The sequence below is a fragment of the Rhinatrema bivittatum genome, chromosome 16 (assembly GCF_901001135.1).
Source record: "Rhinatrema bivittatum chromosome 16, aRhiBiv1.1, whole genome shotgun sequence".
NCBI classification, from domain to species: domain Eukaryota; kingdom Metazoa; phylum Chordata; class Amphibia; order Gymnophiona; family Rhinatrematidae; genus Rhinatrema; species Rhinatrema bivittatum.
The window spans coordinates 29670357-29683879 of NC_042630.1; the positions used below are offsets into that span (position 1 = coordinate 29670357).

A 13523-nucleotide genomic window follows, 5' to 3' on the forward strand; every position below is an offset into this window, starting at 1 on the left:
CGCGTCGAAAACGCGAGTCCAACCGCGGGTTAACAGTGCGCTCCGCCGAAGTGTACTGTACTGTATCGGCCTGCAAGTTAGGTAGCAGTGCCTCAAAGTTTTTATTCTCTGCCTCCATCTGCTGGTAGGGATGCATAAACCCCACTTGTCTGGATTGACTTGGGGTACTCTTTTTCCACAGGCATTACAACCTTATAGAACCAGTATGTGTTCTTCCTGTACTTCCACCTCACACAACCAAACAATTTTTTTTTTTTATTCTTATGAGCTGTGCGCAAGGTTTTAGATTAGGATTTTATGTACTATATTTTAAATGTAGTAAATATAGATCTTTTGTTTTTAATGTTTTTTTTTTTTACAACTATACTAGGTGTTTTAATGTATTTTACATTTGTATTATATATTTTAAACAGTTTTTAATCTGATAGTAGTTATAAATTTTACTGTACATAGCTTTGAATTTCAAACTGTAAGATATAGCGATTCATCAAATGGAATAAACCATAAAACATGTTGAGTATGGGCTTGGCGCTCAGAAGCCGAGAGTGAATGGAATTACAATTACAATATAGTAAACCTCCCATATCAAACCGCACTAATTGGCAGGACTCAAACAGTAACAACCCTACCTATGACAAAGCAACACTGCAAATATTACACCAGATCCTAAAACATCCATACACCTCCTATAACGAAAACAGAATAAGTCAAGCTGCTCTAGATCCCTACACACATCAGAACACCTCACCTTGGTCACACAAGCAGAGCACAGACAGATCCTTACTAAATGCAGAATAAAGTGACCATATAGTACAAAATATAAACATGCAGACAAAAACTGAACTGGAAACCAGCATCAATGGAAAAAAACAAACAAAATCAAGAAATATAAAACAATAATAGTAAACCCATACTAATAAAGCAAATAATAGGAAAATTGGTTCTTACCTGCTAATTTTCATTCCTGTAGTACCACGGATCAGTCCAGACTGCTTGGACTGATCCGGGTACGTACAGGGAAACATATTTCAAAACAGTTGTCAAACAGAATATACAGTAATTAAAAGTTCATCAGCATTTTTTTTTAAATTTCCCCAACAATAATAAAATATTTAAAAGTAGCAGAGACCACCCAATAATTAAAACAAAGATTAAAAAAATAAAATACCAGGCTCTCCATACCTGGGACCTTTTGAGTTCCAGTCACGCTGAGATTGAAGTGATTAGTGAGGGGGGGTGGTGGGGGTTCACACAGACTTTCTCCTCTCTCTCCCAGATACACACGCTCATTCTCTTGCACGGGCCCTCTCTCCTCTTTCTTCTTCTTTGGCTGCCAACAGAACAGACTCTGCTGGGCTTCACCCTTCTGTTCTTTGGCCACCAGCAGGATGGGCTCCGCCAGCGACCAGGGGCTCACCTGAACATTTTGACCCTGCCACCTGAAGCGTTGGCGCTCTAGATGACCTCCTAGTTCACTCAGTGGATGTAAATGCGAAAGAGAGCTGTGCTCCGGTCTCCTATTCAGTGGGTTCTTTACGAACACAAGAGGTTCAGTCCCAGGACCGGAGGTGGGGAGAATGGGAACAGGGAAGAAAACTACTGCTGAGGTACCCTCTGCAGACTCAAGAGGGATGCTGAGGGGTTCAAGCTTGTAGAAAGCTTCCACTCTGGCCCTTGTGGCTGGCAAGTGGACCTCTCCAGAGGAGGAGGAAAGGGAATGTTAGAAAAACACAGAATAAATACAAAAAGAAAGAAAGAGACCGCCATATCCATTGGGTTTTTTTTTTGTTTTTTTTAAGACACTTGAGCTTTAAAATTCCACAAAAGGACTTGTGGCTTCCTGAGACTCACCGGTGCTGCTGGCCTCCAGCAGGTCTTGTGCTGGAAGGGGGCTCACTGAGCACGGGCGAGACAGGCGACGACTGGCCGGACCCCACCGAGCCCGGGCGGAAGGACGTGCTTTTCTTCGCCACCTGCTTTCTCAACTGGGCCAGCTGACTTTCCGGGCTGCTGGCGAGCGGAAGAGCATGCAGGAAGGCATGAGAAAGACACTTAACAATGGGACAATATCATGGCAGGAGCCCAGGTACTGAAGTTCCGTATTTGCTGGGTCTGGCTTGGACTCGCTTTGTGAGCAGTGCCCTGCCTCCACCTCTTTGCAACTTGTTAATATTAAAAAGAGTTCTGTTCCTTTCTCCCGTCTCTGAAAGCAATTACAGGCCAAGGGACCGGATCTATGCTGCCAGGGCACATATTCTGAGAGGTGGAATTGGAGCACTCTGAGGAATAGGAAGGAGAGGTGGGGAGGGATTTGGCAGTCCTCTCCGAGAACGAGCCACACCCATGAAAAAAAAAAAAGAAGAGGTATTGCCTCTTCCCTCCTGGTGAGCTATGAGCTCCTGTGCCTTTAAGGGGGCAGGTTTGCCACAGCCTGAAGCCCCCTGCCCCCCCCCCCCACCCACCCCGGAATGCTTTAATGCCCGATAGCCCAGTCTGCCCCGGGTGGGACGGCAGAGAGAAAGCTGGGGGACCTTGCGCCACACACTGGGCCCAAAGAAGAAGAAGAAATAAATTGCAGAACTTACTCCATCTCAGTAAACTGAGGAGAGAGAGGTGGCGGCGGCGGCAGGGGTGGTGGTGGGTGGCGGCGGGGGGGGAATTATGGATCCACAGCTTTAAACTGGGTGCCGGTGCTGGTCAGGTCTTGGGTGTACTGCACCACGGGCCCTTTGCTCCTTACCGCACCTAAAAGAGGGGGGGGGGGGGGGGGGGGAGAGGAGACAGTTTCCCATGAATGCAACAAACGAATTTCAGGATTCTGCAAAATCTCTTCCTGTACCATTTTTTTTTTTTTGGAGATGCGAGCCATGCAGAGCTTCGCCGCATTGCCCGTGCATGAAAAGCAGGAATTCCTGCCAAAACCCAGCTGTTACAAGTAAGGCTGGAGCACCCGAGACGTCTGCGGTCCACACCCATGCAGGCCCCTCTGGACTGGAGCTGTGCCAGTGAGGCCAAACTGCAGTCAGCTTTCCCCAGGTGGCTACTTACCAACATTGGGGCGCGTCCTCTGTGGCCCCCCTTGCTTCTTCTCCTGGCTGGAGGCATTGGAAGTCTTCATACTGAACATCGGCTCCAGCCGGGTGGAGCCACGGTAAATCCACTCACATCGCTTGTCGTCCTGGAGGAAATGGAAAGTGGGTCACTGCGAGAGTGAGCAGTAAGGAACAAACAGGCTTTTCGGTTAGGAACTGCTGGGTCCCTTCCAGTTTGGGGGAAAAGAACTGAATTGCAGTTTCATTTTACTCTGATGGGGACTCAACTCCTGTCCTTGATGCAACTAAAGAATGGCTCAGATTTTCATGATAAAATAGGAAAATTGGTTCTTACCTGCTAATTTTCGTTCCTGGAATACCCCAGGATCAGTCCAGACAAGTGGGTTTTGCATCCCTACCAGCAGATGGAGGCAGAAAATAAAAACTTTTCAGGCACTGCTACATAACACGAAGTGCCACCTGCAGTCCCCTCCTGTACCCAAATTCACGATGACTACTTCCCAAACGCCATGGATTTCTCACTCTAGAGCAAACTGAGGAGTAAGTTGGAATCCTCAACAAAACTGAACCCTCAACTCAGGGTAATGAAAAAACTTCCAATCTCAAAATAGCTTAAACTATGTACAATCTTGTTCAAATTCTGCATCACCAACAGCAGGAAAGTCTTTCGTAATAAGGGGACAGGAGTCTGGACTGATCTGTGGTATTCCAGGAACAAAAGTTAGAAGGTAAGAACTAATCTTCCTTTCCTGTTCATACCCCAGATAGGTCCAGACAAGTCTGAGGTACCCAAGCCCATCTACATTGGATAGGAACCCGAAAGACCCGCACGCAGCACACTTTCACCAAACGTGGCCTCTTCCGGGGCCCTAATATCTAAATGGTAATGTTTAGTAAGTGTGCAGAGAGGACCAAGTCGCTGTTCGACAAATCTGCTGCAAAGAAACCAATTAACACTTCGCCCAGGAGGTTGCCTGCACCTTAGTAGAATACGCTTGCAATCCCTCAACGACCGACCAACCTTTACTGATATAGGCCGAAACAATCGCCTCCTTCAACCATCTTGCAATCGTGCTTTTCGCTGCTTTGCAACCCTTCTTTGGTCCACTGAATAAAACAAAGAGATGGTCCAACCTCCGAAAGTCATTTAACACCTTGAGATATTGCAATAGAACTCGATGCGCGACCAAAAGATGAAGCTCCCTTGCATGGGGTGAATCAGACGTCAGGCGCGGAAAGCCCAGCAATTCCACCATCTGGCTAAGATGAAAAGCAGACATGACTTTGGGCAAAGAGACTCCATCGTCCAAATCACGCAAAAAAGGAGCTCTGCATGATAAAGCTTGTAGCTCCGAAATTAGTCTAGTTGAATATATCACCACTAGGAACACAGTCCTCAGGGTAAGGTCTTCAAAGATGCCCTTCTTAATGGTTCAAAAGGAGGTCCACACAATATTTGAAGAACCAGATTAAGATTCCAAGATGGACAAAGTCTCCGTCCGTAGGACGCAAATGGTTTGTTCCTTTAAGAAAACATACTATGTCTGGATGAGATGCTAGCGGCCATCCTTGCAGCCTCCTTCTGAAACTGCCGAAGCCTGCTACCTGGACTCAGAGAATTATAGGCTAAATCCTTTGACAAGCCATCTTGCAAAAAGGCCATGATCTGGGCAACATTCACCTGCAAAGGATCAGTCATGGACCCAACACCAGGACTCAAATACTCTTCAAACTCAGACATACGCCAATGAAGAAGATTTTCTAGCCTGAAGTAGAGTAGTAATCACTGACTGTGAATTGTTATGCGCCAAACACGCTTTATGACGCTTATCCAAGAACACTGTGTATCTCAAGTGGTAGCGTCGCCTCTCAAAAGCCATGCTGCTAGACAAAAGTGATTCAAAAAGATGGGCTCTTGACACAGCAATCCCCTCAGTTGGTTTAACAGGACGGGACAGTCTACCACCAACTAAACTAGATCTACAAACCACAGATAGTGCGGCCACTCTGGTGCCACCAGGATCACTCTTCCTAGATGTTGCTCAATGCGCCCATAACACTCACCCTACAAATGGCCACGGGGGAAATACATAAAGCAGAAGTCTCACTAGCCATGGCTGAATCACAGCATTGATACCTTCAGAACTGAACTCCCTTGGGCGGCTGAAAAACCTGCTTGCCTTGGCAATCTTCGGTGTTGCCATGAGACTGAACTGGGGCTCGCCCCACCTGCACCGAATGAGGGCAAAGGCCTCTGCTGACAGCTCCCATTCTTCCGAGTCCAGCTGTTGCCTGCTAAGATAGTCCGCTTGCACATTGTCCACACCTTCTATGTGAGAAGTTGCTAGTACTGCTAGATGCAGCTCTGCCCAGGCAGAGTTCCTGAACCTCCTGAGCCACTAAACGACTCTTTGTTATGCCCTGCCGATTGATATAAGCCATTGTCGACACATTGTCCGAGAACACGTGCACTGCACACCCCTGAATCAGAGGAAGAAAGACCAGCAACGCCCTGCACACCGCTCTCATTTCCAGATGGTTGATTGACCAGGATGCCTCCACCAGCAACCACTGCCCTTGGGCCATCGATCCCTGACATACCACTCCCCAACCACTGAGGTTGGCATCTGTGGTCACCACCATCCAGTCCGGAATCTCGAGATCCACTCCTTTCTCCAAATTGGGACGCGACAGGCACCGCGAGAGACAAGATCTGGATTCATCCTAGAGTGGCAATGGTAGTTGGAAACCGTTGTCGGAGGCAGTAGTTTCAATGGGACAGGAGCACCTTCTGAAGAGGTTGCATGTGAGCAAAGGCCCATGGCACCAATTCCAAGGTAGAGGTCATGGAACCTAGCACTTGTAAATAATCCCAGACTTTGGGAACCGCCAGATTCAGCAGCTGAACCACTTCTACTGCAACTTGACCACCATCTCTGGGTGTTGAATCATGCTCTCAGATATTCTAGTGACTGAGATGGCTCCAGGTGGCTCTTCACCAGGTTTATCACCCAGCCCAGGGATCTTAGATGCTCCGTAAACCGTTGAATGGAACAGTGACACTCCATCTCTGACTTTGCCCTAGTCAGTCAATCGTCCAGGTACGGATGCACCTTCCGAGGACCCCCGCCATCGGCACCTTCGTAAACGTTCTTGGTGCGGTTGCAAGCCCGAAAGGAAGCGCTCGAAACTGAAAATGTTCTCCTAGCACCGTGAAGCATAGAAACTTGTGATGGTCTGCTCGGATAGAGATATTCCTCAGTTAGATCCAAGGAGGTGAGAAACTCCCCCTTGCATACCACGCTGCAATCACCGTCTGCAATATCTCCATCCAAAAACGCGGCACCCGCAAGGTCGCATTGATCTTTTACAGATTTAGAATGGGCCGAAAGGAACCCTCCTTTTTGGGAACCACGAAGTACACCGAATATCTTCCTCGACCCCATTTTCCCTGCATAACCGGGATGATGGCTTCCAAGTGCTGCAAGGCTTAAAAGGGTGTCCTGCACTGCTGCCCATTTGACGGGCAAAGCGCAATGAGCACCACAAAGGTTTCTTTGATGGAGCATGAAAATTCTAAGGCATAGCTGTCCCTTATTACTTCCAGAACCCACTGATCGGAAGGAATCCTGATCCACTCCTCATAAAAACGAGACAACTGTCCTCAGAGAGCATCCAGGGAGATGGACCAGCCTGCCTTCAATGACTAGATTTCTCACCTCCAGCTATCTCTGGCCGGTCTATAGGTCCCTTGAAAGGACAGCTGCCTTCCTGGTGTGGATCCGTAAGAAATTCTGCTGGGGCAAAATCTCCTCTCCTGAAAGCGAGCGCGCGATGGAAAGGTCTTCTTACCCACCTTATCTTAGAATAATTTATTCCAAATGCTTCACCAGCTTCTCCAGATCCTCTATGAACAACAACTTTCTTTGAAGGGGAGACTGTAAAGCTGTGTTTTTGACCATACATTTGTGAACCAATTACACAACCACAGGAGTCTTTGAGTGGCTACCCCAGACACCATATTCCTGGCTGACGTCCGAACCATATCATACAAGGCATTCGCCACATATGCCACCCCCAGCTCCAACCGAGCCTTCTGGTTAGAATCAGCAGAGGGCCCTGATGTTTCTTCCTGTGCCTTCTGCACCCAGCACAAACAAGCTCTCTTCATTAGGCTACCATAGACCACAGCTCTAAGGCTCAGCACCAAAACCTCAAACAATCTCTTTAGCAAGATCTCTAGCTTCCGGTCCTGGACATCCTTTAGAACCGTCGATCCTGCCATGGGAATAGTAGCCTTCTTTGTCACCACCAACACTGCTGCATCCATCTTCAGAAGCTTCCAAAACTCCAAAGTGTCCTCCAGAAAGGGATACAACCTGGCCATAGCCCTGGCCACTTTTCAGTCATGCCGCAGGAAAATCCCATTCCTGGTCAATCACCTTCTTGGGCAAAGGGAAAGCCTTCAGCAGTCTACACAGCCCATCCAATACAGAGTTTACACCCTCATTGTCCAAATCCTCCTGCATGACATTGATCCCCAGTTCTTCCAGAGGGATAAGAGGTTGCAACTCCTCCTTACGGAACAATCTCACCACCCTAGCAGCATCCCCTTCCACTAGAGAAACATCCTCCACATCCGGGTCCCTGCCCACCGGGACAGTAGCAGGATCTGCGCTCGGATCAATACCCGTGTCATTTCGCGAATCTTCCTGAGGAGCGTCTCCTTCCGAGGAGTTCTCCTCCACTCCCGATTGTCCCAGGCCCAGCAAACGAAGAATGCCCTCCAACCTGGGAGACGCTTCAGCAAAAGGCTTCTTAGCCAAGCTCTGAGACTTCTGGGTGACCGACCGCTTACCCGCCACTTCCTTCTTGGCGAAGTAGGCTTCATGCAGCAATAACACAAAATCTGCAGAAAACCTGTCAGGCTCACTATCCTCTTTATTCGCCAGGTCCTCCCCTGGTTCACCTGCCACATCTCTCCCTTTTCCAGGCTCTTGCTATACTGGAGAAAACAGAGGAGGGGGTGTCCCTGCACTCCCTGTCCATGGCAGGCCTCCTGTCACATGGAGTAAAATGGCCATCGTCTCCATCAAACCCCTCCCCCCCCCACCCCGGGGCCTCGTGGATGGGACCTGCAGACCGCGTGCAGCGTCCGCCTGATGAGCCCTCTGCCAAGGCCCCTTTGCTTCCCGAGGCCTAGCTCAAGCATCGCAGGGCTACATTGAGACGCAATTGCCTTCCACCGCGGGCCCAACAAAACTTTTCCGTGCTCCATGGGAGGCATCATGAAGCATGTTTCGCCCGGTGGCCAAAAATAACCCCGAACAGAAGAGAAAAATAAAACTCTGACACCGCTGCCGACGCTGACCCGGCCCCAGGTGCTGAAAACAAGCTGCGCGCGCTTCCCTTCTCACCCCCTGACGCTGAGCCGACTGCCACTAGCACAGAAAAAAAGTCTGCACAACAATTTTTTTTTTTTAAAAGACTCAGCCACCGAGCAACCCAGATAGAGAATCAAAGGGAAGTTATACTTTCTTACTTCTGGGTGCACCTGGCTGGTGCAGTCAGCCAGTCAGGTGAGAAAACCTCAGGGGGAGAGAGGGAACCAGGACCTCTGGCTTTCCCTCCCCCTGGAAATCAAGGGTCAAGTCTGGCTAAGGACTGCCAACACCCCGCTCAACCAGAAGGAGGCCCACGAAGGAACCTAACACCTCTGGGAGCCCCAGTCTTCACTTCTTCTTTCCTCTTTTTTTCCTAACTCTACACTCCTTTTTTTTTTTTTTTTTAAAGTAAGTTCAGACTGCAGCTTTGCACCTCTGCCATCTGCTGGAGACAGAGAAATACCGAGGGGACTGCAGGTGGCACTCTCGGTAATGTAGCAGTATCTGAAAGGTTTTTATTCTCTGTTTCCATCTGCTGGTAGGGATGCAAAACCCCCTTGTCTGGACTGATCTGGCGTATGAACAGGAAATGCAAGTTAACCTGGCTTCCTGAGCCAGTTATAGACAAACATCTCTAATGATGGCGAAAACCACCCAGTTTGCGCTCTCGAGGACTGGAGTTGAGTACCAATGCAATGAGGTGCACATAGACCCAGAATTACATTTCTTGGATTTATTTATTTTATTTATTTTTAATTTTTATATACCGGAATTCCTGTATACAATACAAATCAGTCCGGTTTACATGAAACGAAAAGATTGCCCTGGTCTGGGAGGTCAGACCGGGGTTTTTTTTACAAGGAACATTGAATAATAACAATAAATCCTTAAATATTTTCATAAATTAACTTAAAATTAGGCCAATTAGCATGTTGAACTTAAATTAAACGTAAGATTAAATTGAAATTTAATTTTGCATAAAATTGCATATTATTAACTGTAATACAGAGTATTCCCAAGTTCAATCTTGGGTATAAGAAGTTAGGAATCCATGTCCTGCCTCAACTTTACTACTAAGGCAATGAAAGCCAGAGGTGCCCCCTTGGATTTTTCTGTGGGGTTGGGTCCTACATGCCTCCATCCAGCCCCCAGGGCCTGAGAGTGCTCCCAAGTGTCCAATTTTGAAGATAACCAAGCCCTATTTGGGGAAGACATGGTGGAGATTCTAAACTCAAAAATGGGCATTTTAAATAGTCCATCCATATACATCGATACCTCAAAATACAGAGTCGGGGGCCTCTAGATGTTGCATCTCTGCTTGAGATTCTTGCTAAACTGGGAACATTGTCTGAAGACTCAGCAGCATACAGCTCTGCTCCATCCGCCTGCTCTCAAATTATTTGTTCATTACTTAAACCTTATGTGACAGCACGTGTCTTTGGTCATTTTTAATTGAGCATTTTGACTATGTATCTTCTTGTATCCTCTGTGCTTCTGTCACAGTCTCTACTAATTAAAAAAAACAAAAAACAAACCTAAAATAAAACCCCCCCACACACCTGAATAAAGTTCACATACCAGAAAGAGGATTTTGACAAGGCTGCCGTCCACTTCCTCCACCTTGGATTTCCACCAGGTCCCCTCCCACTCCGTTTTTATCAGCTGTCCGTTCTTGAGCAGGACCATGGGGCGGTTCGGGTAGGCAGTGATGTACTCCTCTATAAAATCTCGGCAGGATACGTCCTCTATGTCCTCCCAGGACCTCCTCACTGCTCAAACACAAAAAGTCCCCCACCACCACCCCCAATAAAAGGGTAAGACTTCACGGCACAGGTAAGGTGAAATTGTGCATTAAATAGGACCCTCTTCTCCCCTCTAAACTAACTGGCGGGTTTCCTGAAATGAGTCTAGATTCCTGTAAGCCCCGGGAGCGGAGGGCATCCTCGTGTTATCTGTTTGCTGGGAAGGAGGCGAGCATCGCTGCTAGAAATCACAGGCGTGGAAGAATCCCAGAATGTCTGCAAACACAAAGCGAGAGCCGCGCGGAGACCCAAGGCACCGCGCCTTCCTGCGCGTGCTGCAAGGCACAGACTTTGGAAGAATTAAAACGCAGGGAATGAATGAAAACACCACTTGGTTTTCTGCGGCTTTTCACTGGAGAATGATACGGTCCAATCCACAACGGTCCCGCATTCCGGGTTCTTTTGAATTAAAACAAAAGCGAGAGAATTTCAACGCACGGAACAATCTAATCCCTGAGACGTGCAATTGGGTCAGCCCATCGCTCCCGCAGAATTCAGAAGGTAGTTTCCACAAACCATCAGTCCATGTAAAACGGCTCTTGTTTTATTAGTTTGCTAAATCTATGACCTATGCTGTTTTTATTTTGTTGTGTGCGTCACCTTGGGCCTTAATTTATATAGACAACTGAGAAATTTAAGTGAATAAACCTGACCCAAGCCAACTAAACTAAACACAGGGCTCCACAGTTTGCCTACTTTTATTTTGTTAAAGGGGAGGTGGTCCTGGGGGAAGAGGAGGAGGGGGGTGGGTGCATGTTTCGGGTGGGATTGGATAACGTGTAGATTGTATTTTCAGTTAGACATATAGGAACATAAGATTTGCCATACTGGATCAGACCAAAGATCCATCAAGCCCAGTATCCTGTTTCCAACAGTGGCCTATCCAAGTCACAAATACCTGGCAGGATTCCAAGGGACAGATTCATTCCATGCTGCTTATCCCAGGGATAAGAAGTGGATTTCTGCAACTCTACCTTAATAATGGTTTATGGACATTTCCTCCAGGAACTCGTCCAAACCTTTTTTTAAATACAGCTACACTAATAGCTTTCATCACATCCTCTGGCAATGAATTCCAGAGCTTAATTATGCATCGAGTAAAAAAAATACTCTATTAGTTTTAAATATATTACCTAGTAATTTTGTGTCCCCTTGGTCTTTGTACTCTTTGAATGAGTAAACTGATAGAGGTCTTTAAAATGAGTAAACGTCAATCATATCTCCCCTCAGTCGTCTCTTCTCCCAGCTGACAATCCTAACTTCTTTAGTCTTTCCTCATAGGGGAATTGATCCAGCCCCTTTATCATTTTGGTCGCCGTTCTGTACATTTTCTAATTCTACTATATCGTTTCTGAGATGTGACCAGAACTGCACACACAATACTCAAGATGAGGTCACACCTTGGAGTGATACAGAGATATCATGATATTGTTTTATTCTCCATTCCTTTCCTAATAATCCCTAGCAATCTATTTGCTTTCTTGGCTGCTGCTGCACACTGAGCAGAAGATTTCAATGTATTTTCAATGATGATACCTAGATCCTTTACCTGAGTGGTGACTCCTAATGTGGAGCCTTGCATTGTGTAGCTATAATTTGGGTTACTCTTCACTAAGTACATCACTTTGCACTTGTCCACATTAAATACTTTGTCCTCTTGAATAATTTGTGTCTTCGGCAAATTTGATCACCTCACTTGTTCCCATTTCCAGTTTATAAATATATTAAAAAGCAGAGGTCCCAGAACAGATCCCTGGGGCACTCCACTATCATTTTTCTCCACTGGAAAAATTCACCATTTAGACTACTCTCCGATTTCTATCCCAATCCACAATAGGCTACTGCCCCTATTCCAAATTACCTTACGTAGAAATTTTTACTCCCACAAAAAGCAGGTACTTTGTTTTCATGGCAACTGGAAAGGAAAACCTTGCGCATATGGCCCCTCTGAAAATAAACTGCAGGCTGTATCTGCGGACTTTGCACTTAAGTAATTTCAAAATTGCCCCCTTGGAAAAAAAAAATATAAATACATACACACATACACATTCAATTTTTGTCTTCTCAATGTCAGGTTTACATATCCATTGCTCTCTATACTCTTCCAGGTCACCAAATGAATGTACGTCGTGGTCCCCAAAACCTCCCTACAGCAAAAAACCCACTCACTTTATCTGTGCCATGTAAACACAGAGGGTAGCTCCTCTCAAGCTGGGGTCCATCCTCCCCACCCCGGCGAGACACTATGAGTGCCCCAGAAACTATCAAAAAAAAAAGAAGGGGGGTTCACTGAAACTCACAGGGCCTGCAAACTGGGTACAGCTCCGACTGAATGACATAGGATGCATAGCCATCATCAAAGAAGATCAGGAACCTTCAAAACAAAGAAACAAAAATGGGAGCTGAAGAGAGGCTGCATCTTCAGTGCACAAAGTAACTGAGAATCAGCAATTGCAGGAAACGGTAGAAAACAGATGTACAAATTACAACAGCGGAAGCACAGTGACCAGGGCCATGAATTGGCGACGGCTTTTGGCCTGTCAGCCAGGCCACCATGCTGAAGGCCCAGGCATAAAGAGTTTAAACATATCTGCAGTTCAGGACTGTGCTCCTGGTACCTCATTTTGTTCTTCATGCTGGGGGGCTCGGCCACAATCCCAGCGTAAAGCCAGACTTGGTTCCCGTCCTTGTACTTTGCCACCACCCGGCTCCCCACAAACAGTTTCTCCGGAAAGGGATGATAGTCGTAAGCGATGTGGTTGCCGGAAAGGAGGCTCTTCCCTTTGTTATCGAACTTCACCTTGAATTTTTTGCCGGGGCCTGCATGAGAGGTAAGGAGAGACATAATGATTAGCCTTATGCAAGCATGTACACGGCCGCCATGAGATTTAATAATCCAAGCACAACAGATTGCCAGCGAGAGACTCAACAGGAACCCCACAGCCAAAACACCAGCACATCTCCCTTACCACCCCAGAACTGCATGCCAGGAGCCAAACAGGTGGATTTCCACACACAATCCTGTGTGGGATTTGCAAGCTATAAACATTTGTAAATAAATGGGAGGTGAATACATGATAGCATCTGAACTTACTGTGGAAAGGAAATGAATGAATCCCTTTGTTAATATACATGTAATGTTAAACAGGAGACATCTCAATCAATTCTCTGCAGAAAGTGTGGTTTTAAAAGTTAAAGCTATGTTAATTAGACACATCTTACCTAGTCGAAATCATATGCAAAAGTTTGATCTCTTTATAAATCAATTACTTTAAACACACTTG

At 46.7% G+C, this 13523-nt stretch overlaps 1 protein-coding gene across 1 annotated transcript in view; it reads right to left on the minus strand.

The window, feature by feature from the left end:
- The window catches only part of SETDB1 (SET domain bifurcated histone lysine methyltransferase 1), a 41706-nt gene that overhangs the window by 24742 nt on the left and 3441 nt on the right, over positions 1-13523 (minus strand). The window contains 6 exon segments of the mRNA XM_029581430.1: positions 1852-2010; positions 2586-2745; positions 3049-3178; positions 10016-10206; positions 12540-12613; positions 12858-13059. Of these exon segments, the coding sequence (XP_029437290.1) occupies positions 1852-2010; positions 2586-2745; positions 3049-3178; positions 10016-10206; positions 12540-12613; positions 12858-13059 (916 nt within the window).